At 45.5% G+C, this 25203-nt stretch overlaps 2 protein-coding genes across 11 annotated transcripts in view; one reads left to right on the plus strand and one right to left on the minus strand.

Annotated features, from left to right (window-relative positions):
* Positions 1 to 19177, plus strand: part of SETX (senataxin) — a 67231-nt gene extending 48054 nt beyond the window's left edge. For 3 of the 6 annotated variants that reach the window (XM_050926600.1, XM_050926599.1, XM_050926601.1), the window contains exons 24-26: positions 1624 to 1683; positions 2067 to 2154; positions 4200 to 6146. In XM_050926600.1, coding sequence (XP_050782557.1) covers positions 1624 to 1683; positions 2067 to 2154; positions 4200 to 5003 — 952 coding nt within the window. In that variant the 3' untranslated portion in view covers positions 5004 to 6146. Of the gene's footprint in view, positions 1 to 1623; positions 1684 to 2066; positions 2155 to 4199; positions 6147 to 8925; positions 9009 to 18879 lie in introns of those variants that run through there. The other 3 variants (XM_050926603.1, XM_050926604.1, XM_050926602.1) reach the window with 3 other exon arrangements.
* The window catches only part of NTNG2 (netrin G2), a 72123-nt gene continuing 61160 nt past the window's right edge, over positions 14241 to 25203 (minus strand). For 4 of the 5 annotated variants that reach the window (XM_050926636.1, XM_050926635.1, XM_050926637.1 and 1 more), the window contains 3 exons: positions 17491 to 17658; positions 16048 to 16182; positions 14241 to 15438 (listed from right to left, as the gene is read on the minus strand). In XM_050926636.1, the coding sequence (XP_050782593.1) occupies positions 15215 to 15438; positions 16048 to 16182; positions 17491 to 17658 (527 nt within the window). In that variant the 3' untranslated portion in view covers positions 14241 to 15214. The remainder of the gene's footprint in view (positions 15439 to 16047; positions 16183 to 17490; positions 17659 to 25203) is intronic. The other variant, XM_050926638.1, reaches the window with a different exon arrangement.

A 25203-nucleotide genomic window follows, 5' to 3' on the forward strand; every position in this document is an offset into this window, starting at 1 on the left:
GGTGGTCCATGAGGAGCTGACTGCTCATATGAAGCTAATTCTTTGTTTCCACCTGCTAAATTGTATTAAGATGGATAAAAATATGTCAAATGCTTCCCTGATGTTAATTTTCCCCATAGGCCGTTGCTAGTGGCCACATGGATGTTATGTGATCATGGAGATGGTCTGCACAGGCATGACTGGGAAGGCAGATGGCCCATTCTCCATTGAAATGTGGGTCTAAGCAATGAATACAGTTGAGAATCCCTAAGCTAGATGATTGTTTGGGAATGGGAGCCAGGTGTAATTCTGGTGCTGTTATTGTCTGGCAAGTCACTTACCCTCTTTGCTTCAGTTTGTCCCTTTGCAAAGGTTACTAGCTCACCCAGCTGTTGAGGCTTTATTTGTATATTGCTTTGGCAATAAGATACACTTTAAGTTCTAAGGGCTTGTCTACATGAACAGTTAGACCGCTGTACCCCGCGCTAGCCTGCTACAGTATAATTGTCCCTGGGGATGCTGCTGACATACATTAACAGTTCATTAGACTGCTTTGATCTATTCTAGCCCTCTTTGAAATGGGACTAGCTGAAAGTGCTCTAACAAACTGTTAACATGCATCAGCAAGGGTGTATGTGGACAGACCACGGCAGGCTGGTGTGGTGTAGATTCACACCCCAGCTTGCTGCAGTCTAATTGTTCATGTAGAGAAGCACTAAGTATTAATCACTGTGGTCTCTTCAAACCATGTTGGCAAGGTGTTATGGGAAATTTCCACCACTGTTGCCTGTGCTGTAGATAGTTTTGTACTGAGCAGAGGGGCTTTGATCACCGCTGGACTGGTTACCCTGGAGAACTCACTGAAAAGGTGACCTGCAAAGGGAGAATAACCCTGTCCAAGAAGTGACACTGAAAGGATATTTTAATTGGGAGAGAAGGGACCCATTTAGATTTTTTACCTTAAAACTATCAGGAATATCAAGTTGTGCCTTCCCATTTTTTTTTTTGCTGGAGAACTGTGTGTTGTCTACACTAGGGAATTTTACCTCAAATTCCACTGGTGGAAGCCCTAACATAGGCTATTGTGTGTGTGTGTGTGTGTGTGTGTGTGTGTAAACTGCTGAAAAATAGGACTCATTAACATGTTGGTAACACCAAGTATTGCTGTGGTACCTGTTCAGCTAAGTTGGTGTCAGCTGTGATGACTTTCTTTTGCAAAATTCTTTGTGTAGAGTAGGCTCTGGAGTTGGGAGCTTTCTCAGTCCTCATTGGAGGAAGAGGAGTGGGTGTGTGCTAGTCTTTAACAGAGAGCTTTTTTTCGCAAGGTTCATCAGAAGTTTGAATTAAGTAGGTGCAACAAAAATTGAACTTCAAACAATGAATAAAACCTATAATTCTGTTATCTGTATAGCCCTCTGTCAAAAACAGGGTAGACAAGATCTAATATTTCCAATGTGAAAACTTCTTTGTCAAGGAACAAAAATGTCAGGTCTCAAGAACCATGACATAGCAAAAATGGCACAAACAGTGTGTTTCTCCTTTGTGGGTCACCTTAAAAATAAATAAAATATTCAAGCACAGTGTTGAAATATTAAATAAAACCTTTTCACGTTAATCTTACCAAATATTATTAATCTATTTCAGTTCAAGTCAAAAGGAAGCTCAGAGTCTTGACAGGAGAAATAAGTTTGATCTCTTCCATCTGTGAGTCTGTGCAGGGAAGGGAAGTGGCCGAGGGAATAGGAAAACTCTGGAGACTGTTTTAAGATGAAAGGAGAAGTAGTGGCTACGAGTGGGGCTGGAGAGACCATTGAGAAGGGAAGCAGCGGCAGTAGAAGCTGGGGGGAGTGAGATTCTCTACAGGGGATTGAAGATGGCAAAGGGAGCCTGGGTAACAACCAAAGTGCCTTGTTCAGGGGAGGGCTGGCAGCTGTAGTGGGAACAAGGGATGGAGGAAAACCTACCTTCTTTGTAGTTAGCATTTGTTTTTATTTCAGCAATTGTCACTTCTTAAAAATAAGAACTAAAGTTCAGCTAAGAGCACTGGAAGAAATAATACAGCAACTTAATTTTGTTTCATTATTTAGGTTTCTGGCAAGTCTTCAGCGTCTGAATGTTACAATTACCCGAGCAAGGTACAGCCTCTTCATCCTTGGCAGACTGACAACGTTAATGGTAGGTATAGTATTGTATTCCGGTGAATCTCTGCCTGTTCTCCCTGTTAGTTCAGGTCAGGAATGAGAAGTGAAAGCCATTCCCAACCCATCCTTGTGTGAAAGAGGAGTCTGTGTTGGAATAAGGTTGTTCAGTTAAAGCAATCCAATGGTGTGAAAGCTGCTCTTGGGCAGAGTCAGTTGTCCTTGTCTAATACACCGCCACAGAAGGCTTTCTGAAGGGAGAGCTTTATCTATTGTTTCAAGCCAGGCAGGTGAGATGTTATTCTGTAAAAAGGCTTGCAATAAAATTTAACAAAAAAAAATACTGAAAATATGAGAGGGTAAATCTTCTCCCTAGTGGCAGCCTGAACGAGAGCTGGCACTGGGAAACTCCACAGCCTGAGGGTCAGAATCCTCTCCTTTCTTTCCCCCAAAAGCCGAACAATAAACCAAATGAAGCTGCCTTCCCCAATCCTAGTGACTGCTTCAGGTCAGGAGAAGACCAGAGGATCAACCAGTCCCAAATACTCCCCAGATCTGCTCCGCATTCCCTTTGTAGCAGAACTGCACCATATCTCCTTACAGGGCCCTCCATGCCTGAGGAAGGGTTGGTTTTTCACTCTGCAGCACATGTTGAGAATGCAAAGTAAGCATAAAAAGAGGCCAGTTTAGTTCCAGACACTGGCTTATTGATGATGTCCTGTTCACCCCTTTGTTTCCAGAATTTGTTAGATCCTGGGCATGGTGGCATAAAGCAAGGAGGAAAAAGGGAAGATTTTAGCTTATTTCATTGGGATCAAGTGTACAGCGCTTGACCAGTTTTGAGGTTACTAGTCATTGTAATAAGAATCAGGACTGCTGGGACAGTTTAACTACTGTAGCTGGCATTTCTCATTCAGCAAAGAATCAGTAAATGTCTCTGTTCTCATGATATTGTTCTTACATATAGTGTCTTGTTTCTAATAGGATCAATTTAAGAAACGATTAGATTTTACTCATTTAGGAAGCTAAAATGTCTTTTAGAATATGAAATTTTTAAAGGAACACTTTCAGCTTGAAAAAAAAAATCCCACTTTTGTCTAAATTTTTACTTACACATTTCAAGTAATGCCTAAGATAACCAACTGAAAAAAAATAGATTTTTTTTTCTATTACTTCAGTTCGTTTGCCTTTTGCACAATCAGTTTCACAGTTTCCCTGGGATAGTCAGTTTTCCCTACATGTGGGTCTTTTACACAGAAGCAATGGAGAAAAATGTTTTTACAAAACAAGAAAATGTGGCTGGGTAACCACAGAAATTGGCAGGGTGGAATCTGGCACAGGTGTAGTAATTGAAACTGCTTAAACTCACCTTTTAAAAATTGCCTATACCTGAAGTTGGTGTCCCTTAAACCAGTGGTGGGGCAATCTGAAAAATTTGCACCTCTCCCCCACCATTCAGAGAATTTGTCTTGCCCCCTCCATTACTTGTAATCTGAAACTCTCTTTTGTGCAGAAGTAAGGGTGACAATGTGAAAATATTTGTCAATATGACTTTCCACAGAAGACTTAGCACCTCATTGCCAGCAGCAGCAGAAGTAAGGCTGGCAGCTGGGCACTAGTAAGTCTGCTATGAAAAGTGATATTGAGAGTTTCTTTGAACCCCTGTCCCTAAGAAACTCTTGCACCCCCACCCTTCCCCCAGTTTGCACACCGCTGCCTTAAGTTTTCAAAAACTATATTTTATTACTGTATCTCATGCACCACTAGGGGGCAATCACACCACATTCTTGTGTTGTATTTGGACAAGGTCGGAGGACTGCTGTCCTGACAATCATAGTTACAGGAGCTGTGGTTTTAAATGAGTTTGTAGGATGATGGCTAAAAGTATCCTCTCTGTGTTATAGCAGTGGGATGCTTTATTGCTTTTTAATGAAACTTTTACTAAAAATCCTTTCATCCCAGAGCAAGTGTACATACAGTTCCTGTGAAGTGAGGTTGCGTGGATTAAAAACGGGACCACATGCATCCCGAGATCCCTGTGTGTGCAGGTTTCTTTTTGCCAACTATTTTTCTTCTTTCAAGGAAAATAAAGACTGGAATAAGCTGATTCAGGATGCTCAGAGAAGAGGCGCGATCATCAAGACTTGTGACAAATACTATAAAAAGGACGCTGTTAAAATTCTGAAGCTCAAACCAGCATTACAGCGGCCACTCTCCTATCCTCCTACTGCTGCACTGTCAGAGAAAGCTACTGAAGTGCAGGCGTGTTTGGGCAGTGACGGGAAGAATAAAGTCACCAACAGACAAAGCAGCAGTGACTCTAGAAGACTCTCTGCCAGTGCTGGCCTGTCAGCACAAGGCAACGGAGTAGTCCGACAGGCCCCCGAGTCTCAAGCTTTGGGTTCCAAAGGTATCACTCTTCCCACACCGGTGCAGCCTGCTGCTCGAGAAAGACCACGGGATCCAAGACTGGCTAGGAGGACAGAAGCGACAGGGAAGGAGCAGGCCTCCAAGAACAGCAATCCATCAGCCTTGAGCAATCCAGATGTGACATTGTCACGGGGACTTGATGCCTCTTCAGCCCCCTGGGGTCAGATCAGCACTGTGCAGCCTCCTGTCTCCAAGGCAGAAGATTGGAACAAGCCCAACCAAACTGTAAGACAGTCAGAGATGCCTTTCACTGCTTCCCATACAGCCAGGCATGACCATGACTGGAGAGTTTCCGTCTCGTCAAAAGAGGCAATAACTGTCGGTAAAGAAGACCAGAAAGGTAATGAGTGGAGCAAAGAGAAGGACTATCGGACGCCTGCAAGCAGAAGAGCATCGGAACAACCCCCAGAAAACAAAGACTTAAGTGAGGCCAAGAGGAGGAAGGTCTCCTATTAGCTGAAATCTTTCTAGTATCAACTGCAGCTGGCAGCCTTGCCCCCACTGTATAAGCCCCTCCAAAACCTATCCCCCAGCCCTTAACAATATGGACTGTATTAAAAACAAAGTAACTAGTTCACCTGGAACCCCTTCATATTGCTACTTTTCTACTAATAGATCCAGTTTTTTCCATCGCATCACTAACTGTTGGGTGAATTCATACCTGAAAAATTATATCCTTGGAGCTTTTGAACTGAAAAGTTGAGTAATTGCTCCAAATGTAATGGCTGTAAGTTTGAACTATGATCCTAGGAAGTGAAGTGGTGTAAATGTTGAAGTAATGTATATTTGTATAGCATACAAAATTATTTTAAGATTTAATTCAGCAAGCGTATTGCTGCTTGTTTCCATGCCCAAAAGCTAATTTCAGAGTGGAGCACATTTTTAAAAAAAAAAAAAAAAAGAAAAAAAACTGAAAGAAAACTTCAGCAGAGATTTTTGGTAAGTCTAGTTTCTTTAATAGCAAATGGGACATTTTGAAAAGGCTGAGAGGGTGGTAACAGGTCAGATAACTTTTGATTCTTTCTGAAATTCCACTGGTGCCTCATGGAAGACAATGGGGGGCAATGGGGTGAATGTTCAACAGAGAATTCTGCATACGGGGTGTGTGTGTGTGTGTATATATATATTTTTTTTTTCACTGCCCCCATTTTTTCATAGGAACAAAATATCCTCAGTTCATGCAGCTGTGCCTTGAATCTTACTTTTGCTCTTTATTCTTCAGCTGTTGTCCTTAGCCAGGACATCAGTTTATTGCAGTTTTAGAGTCCATAGACTGATGGCTCTAACTGTGGCTCCAGGCTCTGAGCTCCCACTGACCCCAGTAGTAGTTGAGGACAGTCAGCTTGCGTGAGCCTGGTTAGGCCTATTGGCTCCAAGTGAGGAATAAGCAGCAGACGTTTTTTGAAATGTTAATCAAAGATCCAGTCAATGCTTGATGACAGTGATACTTGGCTTGCTTGGTAACAGAGCACTTTGAGATCTGCAGAGATGACAAGGGCTACCTACGTTAAGAGCCATTACTGGATTCTTTTTACACTGGAGATGTAGAATATCTAACTGGTAAATGAATAAAACTGCAATAACTATTTTTTTTTAAAAGCCCTACTCGTGCATGTTTTCATAACAGAACCAAAAAAAAAACCATTGCAAGTGGAGTTGTTTCTAAATAGAATGTTCAGATAAGGCATCGTTGCTCTTTCAAGAATATGGTGAATGTCTAAGTGTATAAGGAAAGTGAATAACATCTGTTAGGCATGCTATCTGTTTTGCATAGAGACAATACTGAGCTCATATTTTCTTTGTGTGTGTTTATTTAGCACTTTGACGATCTTTCGCTGGTTAGAGCCAGAAGTAGTGTGGGTAAGCAAGGTGCAGATTTTCTGTGGACCTTTGGTGATAATGCAGCTCATTTTCAACTTGCAAATACCCCTACTATGGCTGTTCTAAGTCTGATCTGAGAAGAGATTACCATGATACACCAGATCATTTTGTGTTGTTGACAAATGACCTCTCAGGACTAGAAGGAAGCCATCAAACTTGCTTTTATATGTGAGCTCTTGTGGGGAGCAGGTTCTCAGCACATCTACTGAATGACTTATGCCCACCACTAGATATGAGTATTTTGTTTCCATTACCATGCTGGTCTTTCCAATTTCACCACAACATAAGAAAATGAACTCTGCAAGACTGCCATGGGCTAAACAATTGTGCCAGTGGTATTGTTTAGGTCTTCCTCCCGATACTCTCATTGCAGTGATTAATGTTGCCTTCTTCCTTTAAAACTGACAAACAGCTGCTTGATGGTGGTGTCACAGCAAAATATATAGATGACATCACTACTGTAAGAATAATAGGACAGTAGCCTACGTGGTAAACTGCAAATTGTACTGGTATGAATTCACCTATCCAAGCTTGAAATAGATGTGCGTTACTAGTGACAGCTGAGTGATAGGTATTTTGAAGGCTATATCTCCTGTATCTGCATGGCACAGCTCATGACCTGCTGTTCTCTAGTACAGTGATGGTAAAGTGAATAAATGGGCTAAATTCTGCCCTTCGATAGGCACATGAATGAAGCCAATCACAGATGTTGGCACACAATTTGAGGGCAGAATTTAACCCCAAAGCTTTGTTTAATGTGTGTACTACATTAATTGCCAGTGTACGCACCTTAAACTGCCATGAAAGTTGGTCAGAGGAGTGTATGATCTAACATGCGTTTTCAGAGAGCAGAGCTGTTAGAATGAGCCACTTGTCATACATTAGTGATCTCTGCTTAACTCTTATTTGAGATTCATTCCCTTTGTGTATCTATATCTAGGCTAAATAGGAACACTTTAAAATACTGTCTCCCTTATCAATCTATTGTATCGGTGCAGTATGAGTTAAAAAGGCAGGGTTAGTCAGCAAACCGCTATAGTTCCTATAGTTATGGAAACCATGCAGTGTATATTCATGTAAAGAAACTGAAGACAAAGTCAGTCTGAATCAGGGAATGCTGTTCTAACGGTTACCTGGAAAACTGTTTGTCATGCAAATCTTAGAACTCTTCCAGTCTCCTCCTTGCCATTTCAGCTGCACATTCCAGAACGTAAGTTCTGTCCTGAAAACGACACTTGTCAGGTGCTGGAAGGAATCTTATTCTGACGTTGTACATTGCCTTTGTTGCATTACATCACCCATGCTTTGTATATTTTATATCTCCTGTCTCTATATAGGGAGAAGTGATGAGCTGTGCCGTTTTCACTATATAGGGATAAATGGCTGTGCGTGCCTATCTGTACCCAATAAATCCTGTATTACATGCACTATTGCTTAGTGGAGTTGTATAACTTCTCAATAAACCCTGTTTGATTGAGAGACTGCAGTACCATTCCAGTTTACTCCCTCAGCTGATACAAGGTTTTATTGCCTTTACTTGCTTTGTATCTGTCGCTGTTTTGTCCATCATTTCTCTGCACTAGCTCATTCCTGCCACATCAGTTTGTTAATGCTATATTTTGTTTTTGAATAAAAAAATGTTTGGGTTAAGTTTTCCCTTTATGTTAAGCATTTTTCTCTTTATGCATAGCACAGAATTGGTTGCTTTTAGTAAAAATGAGAGTTCATGTGGAGTAGATTAATAGCTTTTAATTGGTATTTTTCTTCCAGCTAGATACATAACACTTAGTGTAACCAGCAGGCAAAGTGTGATCCCAGGCACTTTCTTCACTTAGAGAGTTTAGACTAAATGTATTACAAAAATAAAACCTATGCCAAGATGCACACTGATATGGGGCAGTTTTAACTTATTTTCACCTCAACTGTTTCTTTTGCTTATGCATCGTGTAATCAACCTTTTAGCAGAGACCGATGAACATTTATGCAATCTATTGGATGTTGTCATTTTGTTTTCTCCTCCTTTGACTGATCTGGCCAATCCCTCAACTATGCAAGTAGTCTTGTACTATTCTTTCCCATGTATTCCTGTTTCAGAACTAGTAAGTGGCAGAATAGCCATTGGAAGACCCCTGTCCTCTTGCACTTGTATTGCCTAGATGAACCATTACTGAAGGTGTGGAAGACTGACTGCATGTGTTTTAATGTAAAGCAGTTAATTTGATTTTTGGACCAGATAAGTTTGGGGGAAGAAACTTTAAATGTTTGGAAATCAGTAGCTTCTGTTTGGCTTAATTTTCAATGCTTTGGCGGCTCCTTTGTGGTGCTGCTTGTCATTTGATATCTCTGAATAACAGAATGGGAATCCCTTGTGCTTATGAGTGCTGAAATATACTCTGTCCAGAACAGGTGGAAGAGAATTGCACTTAGAGGAGACTCAGACACTGTCTGTTAAGGTGGTATCCAAACATTGCCTAATACGGGTATCTTTCTTTTGCAGATTTCACTGCAGTTATACAGGATACAGCACCATAACCTCAGTCTGGCACTCAAGATACCTCCCTTCGTGGTATCTGTACAGAGGTCAGATTTGCTATCCAGATAACAGCAATAACACAGTTCAGGAAATGTAGTTATACCTAGTACCTTAACTTTTTGTCACTTGTGTGAAGTGCTTGGCATTTGACTGTTACAAGTGCACCCAAACCCTACTTAACTAAACTTACTGGGAGGGGAGGGAGTGCGGAGTGGAAGGGGTCCACATGAAATTTAAAAAAAAAAAGTATCCCACTGTCAGTAACACAGGCCCAACTCCACTGGTGGTAGCAACATTAAGTGCTCTGTAGTAGACAAGGCTCTCGTGACCATGTATTTTTAACATTTTTCTGTCATTGACTAGATCTAAACCACATGCTATTAAAAACATCAGCAACACCCAGGGCCTTGTCTGCTTTAGAGCTACTAAAACTGGGAAAGCGGTGGAAGAATTTTCAGAAGAAAAGTCTAATGTAGACAAGTCGTGTGGCTGCTGATTTAAAGGCAACTTGGTCCAGTGGGCAAAACAAAGGACTGGGCATTGAGGTATCAGGGTTTGAGTTGTGCTACTGACTCAGAGGGCAACATAGGGCAAGCCACTTATCACCTGTTGTCCAATGTCTAAAGTGGAAGTAATTCTTCCCCTTCTTTATAAGGGGTCTTGATCTCTACTGCTGCTATGTAAGTGCCAAGTATTGTGTATTTCCAGGTCAGAAAATGGGATGAGGCTATAGAGCATGTACCAGTAAATTAAGGGTAAAGCAAGATTTATTAGTATGTTGCAGTTACTTTAAAAAGGTAAGTGTTAAAAACCCAGGGACTGCCGTCTTTTTTTTTTTTAAAGCAACCATTTGAATGTGCAAGCTGATATCTATACTTTAAAATTAGGGCATAACATTTGTTCTAGTAGTTGACAGCTGAAGGCTAGTTGGTCATTTGCAGATTTATACCACAGCAACCAGAACCATGTTTCTAAAATTGCAAAACACTCTCCTCTACGCTGCATGAATAAATAATTCAGAGATGAAACAAACTCTGCTATATTGTAATTGGGATTTATGGTGCTAAACCATAGAATACAACTTCTATCCACAAAGGCTCCATTCGCAAGTCGTCTATAAGGCCTTTCTAAATCCCTGGAAAAATCCATTGCAGTTTTCAGTGCAAATAAATCTAAACTAAGCAGTGTGTTGTACATTAAATGCTTCTGAAAGATGAAGCCTGTTAGCCATGTGTTCCTGTCTGCTAAGGTACAGACTCCCTTCCCATTAGTGCCCAGGAAGATCATGGGACTGAGAGGGGAATATATCTTGTACACTTGTTACATCTAGTATGGTTCAGCAGATATAAAACTTGTTTTCTAGACTGGCATATGTGATACTGTCCAGGGCAGTCCTATTTAATTGCTGTATCGAGTAGAGAATTTGCTCTTCTGCAGTGGGATTCAATGCAATCTGGACCTGAGGACTGTCATTGATTTCCGCTCTCCCTCCTTTAAACTCCCAAATCACTGCAGAATTGCAGGGGGCTGCCTTCAGAGTCTCACTCCTGCTCCTGGCTAGCAGAGGGTGACTTTAGAGCCACTTTGCAAAATTCTCAGGAATGTAATTTAGACTTCCCAACCATTATGGCCCATGGCAACAGATTTTTGACATTCCTTTCCCCCCTCCTTATTAGGATGACCAGATGAGTATGAAGAAAATATCGGGACATGGGGGCAGGTGACGCCAGCGGAGCAAAAAAAAAAAAGCCGACTGCTGCCAGCGGAGCGAAATCTCAGGACAAATTATGTCCTGACTAAAGATGAGTCGGGACGCGGGACAACCACCCAAATATCGGGATGATCCCTATTTTATCGGGATGTCTGGTCACCCTACCCTTTATGCTCGCACACCCCAAAACCAACGCTGTCCCTGGGCAAGCAGAACTAGATAAGTCTACTTTAGAGCAACTTGAAGCTCTCCTCTGCCCGAGTGCCTAAATATGCCACTCCCAATCAACCCTTACGTGGCTCCAGCAAAGCACTCCAGGTTTGGCCGTGGACTAGGAACATTTCTTAGAAGATGCTGCTTTAAGTATCCTTAGTGTCTAACTCTTACCTTATTTAGAACTAAGAAAACAGTGAGCTTCTGCTTTTATTTACACTTGGGGCATTTCATGAAAGCCAATTAAAGCCCAGAATGTTGCTGATGGGACAAAGTGCCGATAGCATGTGCTGAGTCCCTTGTCCGTTAATGGTCTATTTCCCCCTTTCAGGATCAGCCTTTCAGATGAACTGTCCATTTCCTAACCATTTAAAAAAGAACTACCCTGTGCAGCTCTAACAAATGCTAGCAAATGTAGATTTTCCCTGTCTTCAGCTGAGAATGAACATGGTTAAAAGCTTTCTCGGGTGAGTGAATTTGTGCATAAAGCCAAACTACTGTTGATTTTTTTTTTTCTTTTCTGTAGCTATGGTGATAGATTCATACTGGCTGCACTATTTAATCATGCCAGACAACAGGTCTAGGATTGCAGATTTTTTGGTGGCTTTTATTTGGGTAAACAGATTTGTTATGACACCACCAAATAGTTAAAGTTGGAATACAATTTGAGGTAAATAGGAAAAAAGAGGTCTCCCTTAATGCTTGTTTAAAGAGCTCAGCATTTTGCAGACAGGTATAATTTTTAAAATAAACAGGCAAACCAACTTAAAATGTTAGTGTGAGTAGATTTTCCAGGAGGGTGCTGGTGCCTTTTCAGGATTTTTCTGTTAGCCTTCCCACAACCAATATTCCCTTCCCTTCCCTTATTCCCCATCTCTTCCCCCATTTAAAAGCATGAACTGTTGCTGCATGAATGGCTGCAGCTTCTCTATGGTCTTCCAGAATGTGAATGTTCATCAGTGGCCTGTACATAAGATGAAGGATGCTGCTTCGTTTTGTATTATGGTAAAGCTATTTCTCCTTTATGTGGATACCTGTCTTGCATATTACCTTTTGTCAATATGCTCAAAGCATTGACGTTCTCAAAGCTTTTAAAAACATTTCCTTTTAAAAACACTGAATTTAAGAGTTTAGGGAGATGCATTTTCAGTCGTGTGTCTTTCCTGGCTGCATGACTGCTAAACTTCAAAGTGAAAACAGGCTTTCTAAAACAGGACCAACCATCGCAGCTTTGAGTCTGTCTTTATGAAGGGATCAGAACTCCTCCCCTTGCTTTCAAACTGGCTATTTGGAGTTGTCCTAACCAAAGTCCGCGGATCATTTAATTTGCCTTTGAGACAATTCCTTGGTGTCGTGTTTTCCTAGGGTTAGATTACTGTAGCATGGCATCCACTTCTGTCTAGGTAGGTATTTATAAAGAGCCCAATACTAGGTTATAGATACCATGTTTTTTTCCATTTTCTTTTGCACCATGACTTCAGCAGCTGTAAAGTGTGTTGTATCTCCCTTGTGGCTACTCTAAAGGATAACAGTCTACTTCTGTTACTAGCTAAGGAGGTGCTGCTTCAGCTCAAGTTATAGAAGCCCGTGTGTTGGTACTGAAAGTTCATGGTCTAAACCCTGCTGCCAACCTGTGGTGAGGGGGTCATAAGATCCTTCCTGCTTATTTCTCTAAAGCCATGCAAGGAAGCCAGTGACATCTTTTTAATGATGCTGTCAAATGTAGTACTGCCTCCTGTCCAGCAGCCATTTGCACAGTCTCTAGCTGGTCAGTTCCCAACAGTGCCACCCTTGATTGTTCCCCCCGCCCCCCAGAAGTTTTGTGTTGCTGTTATAAATGTTCCGACTTCCATTGCAGTAAAGCCACTTGAGCACAGAGCAGGGGCTCCAGTTGCTGTGGCGTCTGTCTGGGGAAAGGGTTTTATGAAGTAGTAAATTGTTTGCTGTTGCTTATAATCTAATTTCCTAGAGAAATAGTAGTGCCTGGAAAGGGAAATGTGTCTTTTCTCCCTCCAGATGTGCTTTTAAGGTCCTGATTTAGTTATAGTCTCTCCTATAAAAACTACTTGCAAGAATTGTAACTCATGGGGACTTTATCTGGCAGAACAAGAAAGAATGGAAGCACCAAGCAGCATCTAGCCAATTTTAGACAACGTACAGCTGCACCAAAGAAAAGGAGAGAGTGCCTCTGCCAGCAAGTTCGTGAAGTTGGCAATACTTAAACTCCCTGTACCTAAAGGGTCAATTCAACCCTTCACCCCTTCTGTGCTGGATTGAATCAAGTTCCATGCTCTCCGTATGTGGAATCTTTCATATAAAAAAAAGACCTCTCAAAGCAAACAGTACTTCTGGATTTAAAGATCCTATCCTATTATTTTCATTGAAGGACAGAATTTGTTCTGTCTCAGCTCGTTTTCCCCTTTCTTTTACAAAGTAGTTATCCTTTGCCATCCTCCACTGCAGCAGTGGCTGCATTTCAGTGGTTCTAGTTGTATATAGTTTCTGAAATACAGGGCTGAAAGATTCTAAGTGTGTTGTTTTCAGACCTGGAATACTCCCACCGCTGGGTACAGGCTATGGCTGAGACCCGCGAAGTGGGGAGGGGGAGCAGTTCCTATATGAAGAGTATTGGAACAGGAGAGACGTTGATCTGGAAAAGGGCAGTAGCATGATACTTTGGGTAAGGATACCAGAAATGGACAATGCCAGTGGCGGGCTGGTGGAAAAACAACTTCTGGGCTACCTCTCAGGCTGAAACCAGAGCATTGTAGTCTCCCAGGGAGCGAGAGATGTAAAGCGTTCAGCTGGGGGATCAAACTGGTTGCTCAGTTTGCAAATTATATTGTGTATTGCTTCAGAATTCTCCAGCCCCCTTCCATGTGAATGGCTTAAAATACTTCCTCCTATTGTGGCATGTTCATGAGCTTTAAATCTTTCCGTATTTGAACTAACTCCTGTGAGTTTACATGAAAGTCCAAGGTTGTGGCTGCTTAGAGTTAATATTCAAAACAGAGATTGTCCTCTGGCAAGAGTGCACAGCTGAACCAGTGACTTGCGCCTATTAGTAGAGGGTCTAAACAGCTGGTTCCCTTTGGAAAAACATCCCAATGCTGCCAAGCAGCAGGTTTGCCTGCCACAGCATCACTTTGAGAAGACATCTGAAGAAGAGACCAACAGTCTCTGCAGATGCCAAATTAAAACCAGTCTTTGCTCGTAGCTGTTAACTTCCCCGCTTACAGCCAAGCTGACCTTGGTTCAGCAAGGGGATGAAAAAAATTCCTTAGATCTTAAACACAAAACAACCCCCCAGAGGCTGCACCTTGGTATTTGAGTAAAAAAACACAAGAGAACATCGTGTATCAAAAAATAAGTCTTTACCTGCAATTAACTCTGCACGCAAAGGAAAACGTGGTCAAGCAGCAATTAATAGTTGCTTTACTGTAGGATTATACACCAGAATCAAATGCTCATGGTAAAATGTCCCTTTAGGTTGTAGTCCTTTTATAGCATTTAATTCAAACAAAAATAATTCTCTACCAAAGAAGTATCTGAACCGTACACTATACGGAAATGCCTGGATAAGACGTTGCACTCTGAGCTACCATGCGTACAATGGCCGCCTTGTTCTGGTCTAGTGCAAGAAAAGGAAATAAAAATCCAACAACAAAAATACAAAACTTAATAAATTCAGCAACTAGATTTGTAGGCAACGGTATCTCTAGGGCCCGGCTAGGTCAACAATGAAACATGGGACTGTGCAACAAGGATGGAACAAAGAGTCCCCCAGGGATGCCTTGGACTCCAGTCTCTAGTGCCATGGGGCTCTGGAGCAATTAAGACTGACTCTTTCAAAACAAGAAAGAAAATGAAACTACTGAAAAGTTTAAAAAAAAAATCCTTGGATTGCAGCACTGTTTTGGCAGAGTCCCCCATGCCCTGGAACCAGAGTCACCTGTGCAAAATGGGGAACGAGTCACTGCTTTTAAGGAAGTGTGTATGACAAGAGTCCTTTCTAATGACAGCAAGGTACTGCAGCTCCTGCACAATGGCTGTCACAGTTCTCTCCCTGCAGCTCAGCAACCAAGTCCATGCTGCGGCTACCTCTGTCCAGGGCATGGATGTTGGAGCAAGGCTGCTGCTGGTGGAAGGACGGGAATCAGCCCGAGCTGCTGTAGCTCTCTGTGGACAGAGGACTGAATGACGTCATGGAAGTTCTAGAGTAAAGGAAGGCTGAGGAGGTGATGCTGTGGAGGGCTACCTATGACCTTCGTCTCCTAGCCCCCGCCCCCCCGGTGATGCACCTTGACTTGGCTCTCTTGTGTTTGCAATTCAAAAGTCCAACAAGCGTCGCAGCTGGAGGATGAGTGCACTGATGAGGAAGGTGATTAGGCTGAGGTATGTGCTGGAGGCAGAATTGCAGGCCTTAGTGTCAGAGTCACACTTGGATTGCTCACACAGGACGCCTTTGTAACCAGCAGGGCAAATGCATCTCTGGTTCTGGTAGCAGGTGCCACCATTCTGGCAAATCAGGAGCTCCTCATCACAGACATTAGCTGCAAGGCAAAGAAGGAAGAAAGAACATGGGGAATTACTGCCAGATACCCACAGCCCTGGGGCCTTAAGATTCTGCCCTGTGCGACAGCAAAGGCTTATTGCCTTCAGTATAATTAAGGGATGCTGCAGGCTACACTTCTGGCCTGTCACAGAGAACAAGGTGTGGCCGAAAAAGCCTGGATTAACACTGTAACTGGCATGTGTACACTGGCTTTTGCTATTAGTCCAGTTGCCCTGCAGCACCAGTGCAAGTCTAAGGCCTCAGACTCATAGGAACAAACAGTGGCTGTAAACTGCAATAACATTATACTGATGGGGCGAGGGAGGGACTTCGGCACTCCCCAGCCCTAGAACCTGGGCTCTGTGCAACTACCTTCAATTGGCAGCTGAGCAGGTCTTGCTAAAGAGAGCTCCCTCCGGCTGGCTCACTGCATCATGCGGGAGTAAGGGCTTTGAAAGCTAGACCTGTGCACAGCAGCACACGGCCCTGCTCAGGGAGCCTTGGGACAGCACGCTCCAGCTCATTCCGCCGCTTCAAGTACAGTGGTTTTGTGGGTGCTGCTGTGCATTTGTTACCCTGCTGCTCCCCGCTGGCCTGCGGTACTTACGAAAACAACCCTGTCTCCAGTAGTAATTGGGAAGGCAGTCGTCACACTTGGGCCCAGCAGCACCTTCTCTGCATTCACAGTAGCCGGTCTCATTACAGCGGTCGTGCAACGACCCGATTTGATTGCAGTTGCATTCTGTCCAAACACATGGGAGCTAGTTACTACAGCAGCCTGTGCATGCTGAGCACCAGGGAGCTCTCCATGCCTATCTGACAGGGCTCTGTATGCTGACAGGGCCTTGGGAAGGGCTGGCACTGTGAGCTGCTCATTTAATCCTGGGCTTTTAGGAGTGAACTTTTACAAGTACCCCACCTTGCAGGTCTGGGCTGCCTTTTGCAACAACAGCAATTTATACACGGATTCTGCTTTACCTTCTACTAAAGTGCAGCTTGTTCTGGGCTGGAGAGCAGTAGCCAAGCGCACAGCTCACCAGAAGTGGTGGGAAGGGAGGGCATATTTTGGCCAAGCTTCTCCCCTTACGCAACATACCACTGGCTCAATGTCCACACGCAAGCTTGAGTCTCCAGATTGTAGCTGAAGGGTCGACCACACCAAACTGCACCTCTACCCCGATATAACGCTGTCCTCGGGAGCCAAAAAATCTTAGTGCGTTATAGGTGAAACCGCGTTATAGCGAACTTGCTTTGATCTGACGGCGTGCGCAGCCCCACCCCTCTGGAGCACTGCTTTACCGCGTTATATCCGAATTCACGTTATAGCGGGGTAGAGGTGTACCTGGAAGTCCATTTAATTGCCTCAAAGGTGAAGTGTTTTTTTACTCAGGGCTTGTGGAATGCTGGCAGCATGGGGAGAAGGGAGTCCCTCTTCCCTGGATCAAAGGGATCAGCCCCAGCAGCACGCCGCTTTGCTCAGAGGGACTGGCAAGAGATGGGCGAGCACGATGTGTCCTCTCTTTCTCAAGGCTGAGTGAATTAGTGCCCAGTGGGGCCACAGCCCCAAGGCTCATCAGAGTGAGAGCAGTGGGGAATAGCACAGCAAAGCTGCAACAACTGCCTCTACTACTGAACCATGCCGTTGGCGGGAATAATCCAGCAAGAGCTGAATAGCTGGGGCTGGAGGCTAGGCTGGCTAAGGGAAGTGGGGATAGCATACCAGTTACCTTGAGTTTGCCAGTTCAACTCCAGGCTTCCTTTCTAGGGCAGTGCAAGCTTCCCCTATCCTGGGCTATCAATGCACCTTAACTGAGCTGGAGATGAAATATCTCCTTTGGGAGAGACAGAATTATTTAGTCTCTAAGGACAATTAACGCCTTGGCCTCTGCACTGATTGCTGGCCAGAAACTGGATGGCCACCAGGCTCCGTTCTCGCAGGCCACCACACAGCCAGCGGCTGGTAACTACTTTCGGCCAGATGCGAAGTAGCGACCTAGTGAAACCTCGGAGAGGAGAACCCACCACGTGCCATAGTGCCCCAGCTACTCACCTATGCACACATTCTCGTCGTCTAGCTCTGCCGAGCCGTTCCGGTAAAACCCGAGGCGGCAATGCTGGCAGTGCTGCCCCCTGGTGTTGTGTTTGCAGCTGACGCAGGTCACCACATTCAGGAAGTCAATGTAGCTGCAGCGGTTGGAGTGGCCATAACACTCGCAGTCTTTTGGGAAGAGAAGTGAGAGAAGTCCCTGGCATGCGGTCATCCCCATGGCACAGAATGGCCATGCACCATCAGAGGCAATAAGGTAGTGACACGAACCCAGGGGATTCAGAGGGGTTCTTTTTTTGACAATACAATTCCCCCTCCCCTCAAAAATATGGAGACAGACAGCTGGGTTGGTTGCAGGCCTCTGCTGGCATGTGGGTGATCAGGGTTTGAGAGTAACTACCCTGCTCTCACTGCAGGAAAAGGCTTTTTTTAAGGCCTTGTTCCTAAGGTGTAGATGGGTACACACCCTTCTAAGCCACAACCCAGCAGTTTAAAATCCTGCTCCTGGAAATAAATCAGGGTGGCTAGTGAGAGCTTTTGTCCTTATTCTCCATTGAGACACAAGAGGATAAGATGGCTAGAAATGTCTGTCTTGCTGCACTGGCAGCGTTCTGGCTTAGGGTGACAAGTTTGCCTGGGGAGCTTGACGGGATAACGGGGAACGGACTGGCACAAGAGAGGGGCCGATGTGTGTCTAGTTCCTGTTGCTAGTTCCATCCTGCGTCAACGTTCTGCTGTCTAGTCACCAGCAGCAGAATAAAGAGGCTGAAAGGAGCAGAAGGTGCAGTAGAAACAGGCCCAAGCTGCAAAGGACAGACCAGGTCTGACCTTTCCCAGTAGTTGGGGGATGCTGGAGATTTGGTTCAAGCCTTGACTGCTGGTGTAACACAAAGGATGGCAGGAAGACAGAATGCAAGTGACACAAGCTGACATGCACATGGAGGGGAGGGGAGGTTTATGGGGATGGGGAGTGAGATCTGCTTCTATGAAAGAGCCAGGCAGAGTTTTCCCCCACAGTTCACAGTGCCTTTCCGATGAATTGTAAACACTGAATTTCAATGAAATAAAATTTGCCTGCTCAGTTAATGTTCATGGAATTTTCTAATTGGGTATTGCTGGCTGGTGTAAGTGTGTGAAGGTTATTTTATCATAAGGATTCTTTCTTATAATGATAAATAGCAGATGTATTCAGAGACAAGTGTAACTGCTAGTCTTCTAAGTGTCTGACACCTCCCTGACCCAGGTAGGTGGTGTTTTTGGGTTGTTTTTTTTAAAGGCGAGGATAATCTTGATCACAGGGTTAGAAAAGATCCCTCCAAAGCTTGCAGTGTCCTAGTTTCAGTTTTCCTACCAACCATCATTTCTCCCTCTTACCTCTAAATGTTTCAACAGGTGCCACTGGGCCAGAGCCAGATTTGAGCCTGATGAGTTTGGAGGTCTTGGAAGCGGCTTGGAAAAATTAAAAACATGCTTTTTCTCATCACTTAACACACATTCACTTCCCACCCTGCAGGAGAGCAGCTCTGGTGCTAGAACAATAATGGAGTAAGCCAAGAACATCACGTTGGCATTGCTGAAATCTATTTCTGCTCAAGACAGCTGGTGGCTTTCTACATTTCTCATGTGCTTTTTTCCCCCTAAAGTTTGGTGTATAAGAAATTCCACTCATAAAAGTGCTCTATTGCACAGAGCTCAGTGAAAAGCAGAGTTACTGTTCCTGGCTCCTGCCCCCCGCTTTACATATGTGTAAAGGAATTTATCAGATTAGACAGTCAGGCTGAAGCTAGACCAGTCTAACCATTTAAAAATATCTATTTCCTGTGGATTCCATTTAATGTAGGTCACACCAAATAGCATACAAAAAAGTGCTAGCAATTCATGGACTCATAGATGTGTAGGATTGGAAGGGACCTTGAGAGGACTTCTAGTCCAGTCCCCTGCACTCAAGGCAGGACTAAGTATTATCTAGACTGTATTATCTAGCCCAATTACAGCTGAAAGAGCTCCTGCTCTAAGGCTTGGTACCAGGCAGGGCTCTCCTACCAGCACACCAGCTACCACACTACAGGAGGCAGTACCTGGCTTCTTCGCATGCTTCTTGCCAGCAGAGTGTGCTGTGGGGCCTGGTTTGCTCTTTGGAGCAGCTGCATGTGAGATAAAAGAAAAAAATACAGCTCAATGCTCTGGAAGAGAGAGAGAGAGAAAATGCCCACCAGCAGTGGAAGGCAAGTAGCCGGCCCCACCGCGAAGGGGACTTACTCAGAGCTCTCCCAGCAGCGAGAAACCTTTGCTGCTAACATGCCCGTTAGAGTAGTACTTCAGTGCATTTCCATGGTGATTACATTAGCGGCCTTTGCTTCCAATGAGGGCTAATGGGTTTCAGTGCCTGGGATGCTTTGTCCTTTTTAAACCCTAGCAGGGATGAGAAGAGGAGGCTGCCTGACAGGCTTGCTGCCTGGGGTGCCAACCTATAACAAAGACTCAGGTAATAAAACTTCACCCTGCTATGTTAATTCATGTGCCCACACTATGCTCAGGGTTGCACAAGGCTGAAGATGACATGTTTTCTTCCCAAGGAGCTTCCAGGGTGAACACAGCTAAGAGCTGCCTAGCTAAGGCGGCTACTTTCCTTTACAAAGATTAAATGTCACAACACTCCCAGGCTGTGGGAAAGGGTCAGTTATCCCCCACTTTACAAGTGGGGAAACTGAGTCACAGGGGATGGCAGCGCTTTGCTGAAATGGGTCAGTGGAAGAGCAAGAGATAGCCTTGGGAGTCCCACTTTCTGAGTCACCTGTTCTAATCACTAATGCAGGCACTTGATCCACGCCCTGCCCACCCATTGAAAGCATGCTATGATCCTAACACTCTGAGCTGCAATTGTCCCAGGGCTGTCCCCTCACTCTGGAGACAGCCTTAAGCGGTGAGTAGCTATGCTGCCTACCTGCCCCATAGGCGTTCTTAGGCCAAACAAAGCACCTTCCAAGCTCATGTGCCCCCAGGGGAAAGTTCACCCCAGTGCAAAAGTGTCAGGGAGATTCAGGGCCTCATGCAGACCCTCTGCACAAGGATTAATTTTTACTCTTCATTTTTGTTTAGGAAGAACCATCAATCAGCCAGCAAGAGCTGGTGCAGGAGTCCCCGTGAGGTATAGTTTCAACTATGCTTGAAATAGACTTTAAAAGAAAAAAAAAACCCAGATAACTTGTTTCCTGGGGGAAGGAAGGAGATGAGACAAGCCTCTTTCATTTGACAGTAAACATCCTAACCCCTCTTGAATTACAAACTGCTCTCCAGCAAAAACGCCCCAGCCTCACGCTGTCCATCTCTCTCTTTTTCCTGCGCGTAGCGATTTCATAGCTGGCTTTCATCTGAGGAGCGCAAACCTCTTTACAAGAGCTTCATTAGCAAAGCCTCCCAAAGGCCCTGGGTGCTACGGTAGGTGTTTTTAGCTCTCTTTTATGATGGGGAAACTGAGGCACAAGGCAGTTAAGTGACTAGCGCACAATTATATCATGGAACAGGTGTGGAGCTAGGACTAGGCTCTAGGAGGCCTGATGCCCAGTACCTTGTTCTAAAAACAACAGATTCCCCACTCGTTTCCCCCACCCCATTGCTGTGCTTATGACCCTTCAGCCTCCCACCTTGCTAGGGTCTAGAGTGACTGATTGCAATGCCAGGCAAAATGGCCCAGTGATGGATGCTCATGAACCAACCAGCAAAGCAACACCAGTGAGCGTTATTTTGTAAGCCAGCGGATGCTGGCTGAGTAACACCCCTACCCCATTCCAGCTGCGGTCGGCGAAAAGGCATGCTGTGCATCCCTGGGGGGAGCTGTCTCTCTCAGCAGATGTGCTCCTTCTTGAGGGGTTGCGGGAGGTTCACTGTGTCATGCTAGAATGGCGTTACCTGCCCCCCTGAGGGCAAGCTCCCAGCTTACAGCGCTTCAGAGACATGTTCCTAACAGCAGAGCCTAGGTGCAGCTTCTCAGCTCCCCTTAGCTGCCCTCCCCAAACAGGCAGGTGGAGCCACGCACCTCCCAGCGGGCTGGACGGGGGAACGCTGCAGGCTGCATCCCTGGCACTGGCCAGGATGACGTGCCAGTCACAGGCAGGGCCAGCTGCCAGATTGGGCTGCCAGCCACAGAGGGACTGACCCAGCCTTTGTAGCCAGACCACTAGGCCTTGCATAGCCAAAAGTGGGGCAGGCAGGGGGCCCACAATTGCTTGGGTCACAGCCAACCTCAAGCAGGGTCTTCTACCCCACTGGCAGCATCTCAGGATGTATCAATGCGCTGCCCTTGCCCACATCACAGCCCTGGGCCTGGGCTTAGGCCCAGACGGGCCTTGCCCCGAAGAGCTACTGGCTGTACGATGCCAAGCACGATGGAAACGAGCAGGGATCTGGTGATTAGACAAAGGTATTGGGCAGCAGCATCCTGCCTGGGGGGGCTAGTAGGCACTACACAATATACAGCATAATAATGAGGTCTTAGTGGCAGGGCACAGTTGGCAGGGAATGGAGAGGAAACGGGCAGCCTTCTGGCTGCTGGTGAACCCTCTGCACTGGAGCCAGCCCCTCCCTGGGTTCCTGCCCCTGCTGTAGCACACCCATGGTGTAAAACTCTGGCAAGTCACTTAAATGCCCCGTGCCTCCGTTTCCGCAACGGCAGCCACTTTTAAGTGGGGCCTCACTTGCCTTTGCAAAGCGCCTGTCGTGCCTAAGGTGGAAGATGCCAGGGGAAAGACAGAACCGGTGCACTCGGCCCGGCCAGGGTGCTGGGCCCAATGCAGGATTGCTGCTCGTGGCCCATGCTCCACTGCGTTACAATACTCCCCTCTGGAGAACAACTCGGGGGTTAGCCGGGCGCGGGCAGGCAGGCTGGTCGGTGCAGTGCTTTCAGTGAGCATCTGGGCCACACAGTGAACAAAGCGACAGTCACCAGCGTCTCCCAGGTGCCTCTGCTCCTGAGTTGAGTTACTTCTCGCCGAGGGCCTGAGTATCCATCCTGACTAGTTTCAGCTGTAGCCCCATCAGTGAAACGTGAACCCGGCAGGCAGCCCAAGCTGCTGTTAGCTATTAGGCAGCTGCCAGCCCTTGGACAGGTGGGCTGTTTGCTAGCCCTTAGCCAGGTGGCTTTAGCTTGGGGGGAGCCTCACTAGGCTGAAGTTTCCATGGTGACAGAGCCCCAATCCTGTCTGGGTTTTCTTTTTGATTAACTGTGATCAGAGCAATTCAGCTCAGTGCTGCTGTCGTGCCTCTTCTCCCACTGTCGTTGCTCTCCAGGCTGGGGGCTTGGCACAGGATGAAGGGCAGCACGTAATACAGTGCAGCTAGCAGAACGCAACCCCCCGCCCCCATACACACATGCCAGAACACCTGCACACCTTTGTGCCAGTCCCCAGGGCAGTGAAACTCTCCGGCTCAGTGGCATTTAGAATCAGCAAAACTGTGGTTGATTCGGGGGCATTTGACAGGCCCATTCTGAACTTAATTTGAGGCTGGGGGGGCTGCAGAGATAACAAGGCAAATATCAGGAGATGATCCCTGATGTCCCACCCCATGGTAAGGGATTGAGGCAAATGGCCCCACCTGCTGCCTACTTCACTAAAAGAGGGATGAGACCAAGTAAAAGAAAAGTGAATAAACACTTAAGGAATTTGTTGGGGAGCAAGCATGGGGGATTGGAACACCCCTTCCTTCTTAAAACTTGGAGGTTCCCACTGTGAGCCTCCCCCCCCGGTCCCAAAGTCAACTCTCATGTCCTGGCAAAGCCATTGTTTGGAGCAGGCCAGCAGGCTCAGCCAGGCTTTGGAGCTAGGCAGTGTCCGTAACATAGATGGGGGACTCAGTTCTCCGTTGTGTCATGTTTGGGCGCAGTGGGTGCAACAGACTAGCACAGCGCTGAGTGCACAGTTGGGTTTTATACCCACTTGGGACAGCCTCAGACGTTGAGGTGAGGTACAAGGCCATGGAAAAAATCAGGCCCCTGGCTTCTCCATTGCTGCAGCTGCACAAGGAGACTGGCTTTTACTAGGTGCCTATGGCTCTGAGGAACCCAAAGGAAAAAAAACTCTCTGGGGGGAGGAGGTTTAAGAATCCAGGGATCAGCTAATTAGGCTTAACTATGTCAGTCCAGGGTGTCCGATTAGCCTAATTAAACTAGCCATTTGATTGGTCAGGGGAAGGGGCATGTGGCATTCTCCGCTGCAGCAGGTGAAATCTCTTCTAAATACAGCACCTTTGGCTGGTGTCTTTTCAGGTAACTGGGGTGTGGAATCACAGCTCCTAGCTAGGAAAGCAAAGCTCTGGTGCAACAGGGCATCTGGCTGGTTGAGGAAACCATTTCCCGTGTATTATTGGCAACCAGCTTGAGGACCTGAGACAGCACCTTCCCTCCTCCCCCCAACTGATTCTAAATAAGCTTGTTTAAAGGTCACCAACTTTATTCTCATTGAAAAAAAATGGAACTGCCTGCTTCTGGCATCTTCCACCCAAGGCGCTCCAAGTGATTCACAAGCAAGAGTGGATTTATAATCACAGACACCCCTCCAAGGTAAGCTACATCACCCCCTGTTTACAGATGGGAAACTGAAGGTGTAGAAAGAGAAGTGACTTGAATATGGTCACACTAAGTCAGTGGCCCAGCCAGAGAGAGAATCTAGATCTCACAACTCAAGACCATTCTTCCCATCCCAGTCTGTCTTCATCCATTGATCCTACAAGCTTATGAAGAAAGAGCTCCAGGATACAGGCTGATGAGAGTTCATAGCCTTAAGGGGCTAGTCCAGCCCAAATCTCTTATGATCCACCTGGGAATTCGCTACCCATGGTCGGCTCCTCCTAGTTATTCTAATGACTGCTATGCATCCGCGTTTTATTGACATTGGAAGAGAGCCCCCTCGCTCTGTCCTCGCTTCCCTTTGACACAGGCTCCAAGCCCGAGAGCACCTCCTTACCTCGGATGTTTTCAGGAGGCTCCTGTGGAGCAGGTTTGGGTCCAAGCCCTGTTGGGTTTGCTGGACGCCGAACAGCTTGAAATGGCACCAACAGAGAGAACATCAGCTTAATGTAGACACTGTATTTGTTCCTCATAGAGGCTGTGTAGGGAGCTTCAGTCAGGCACAGTGACTGGGAGGGTGGAGCAGTATCAAATTTCTCTGCCCCCCCCCATCCCAATTTCTAAAAACCATCAATGCTCCATGGAAATTAGTGTCTTCAACAACGGTTAGAAGCAGTAAAATTACCTTTCCTCATGCAAGGAGCTGTTGGGTTTGCTGGCAGCATATGGCTATTCTACAGCCTAACTATACCGGAGAGGAAAGCTGGAGCTGGAATCTCACCAGCTACAGAGGATCCTCTAGCCACCATTTCTAAGCCCTTCCTTAAACAGAAGGGTTGCCTATTAGCTCACTTGGCAACAATCCAAATGGTAGAAACTTAAGTTGGTCTTGAAACACTTTTAATTCCATCCAGAGAATAAAGCACCTGTCCCTGTTAATTGACAGAATGCAAGACAATTCTTTTCTTCTTGATTTGTTTAAATATTGTCAGCTCAGAATTAGCTGGATTTCACATAAGCAACTCAAACCTGAAGAACAAACTGCAGATGGACTATGTGAGAATACAGGTCTGAGGAAACCCCCTCATGGTGGTCAGACATCACTGGGAGCCGGGCCACTTCTAATGTATCTTCTCAGGTGACAGCAAGTCTTA

Source organism: Gopherus flavomarginatus, chromosome 17 (genome assembly GCF_025201925.1).
Source record: "Gopherus flavomarginatus isolate rGopFla2 chromosome 17, rGopFla2.mat.asm, whole genome shotgun sequence".
Taxonomy (NCBI): domain Eukaryota; kingdom Metazoa; phylum Chordata; order Testudines; family Testudinidae; genus Gopherus; species Gopherus flavomarginatus.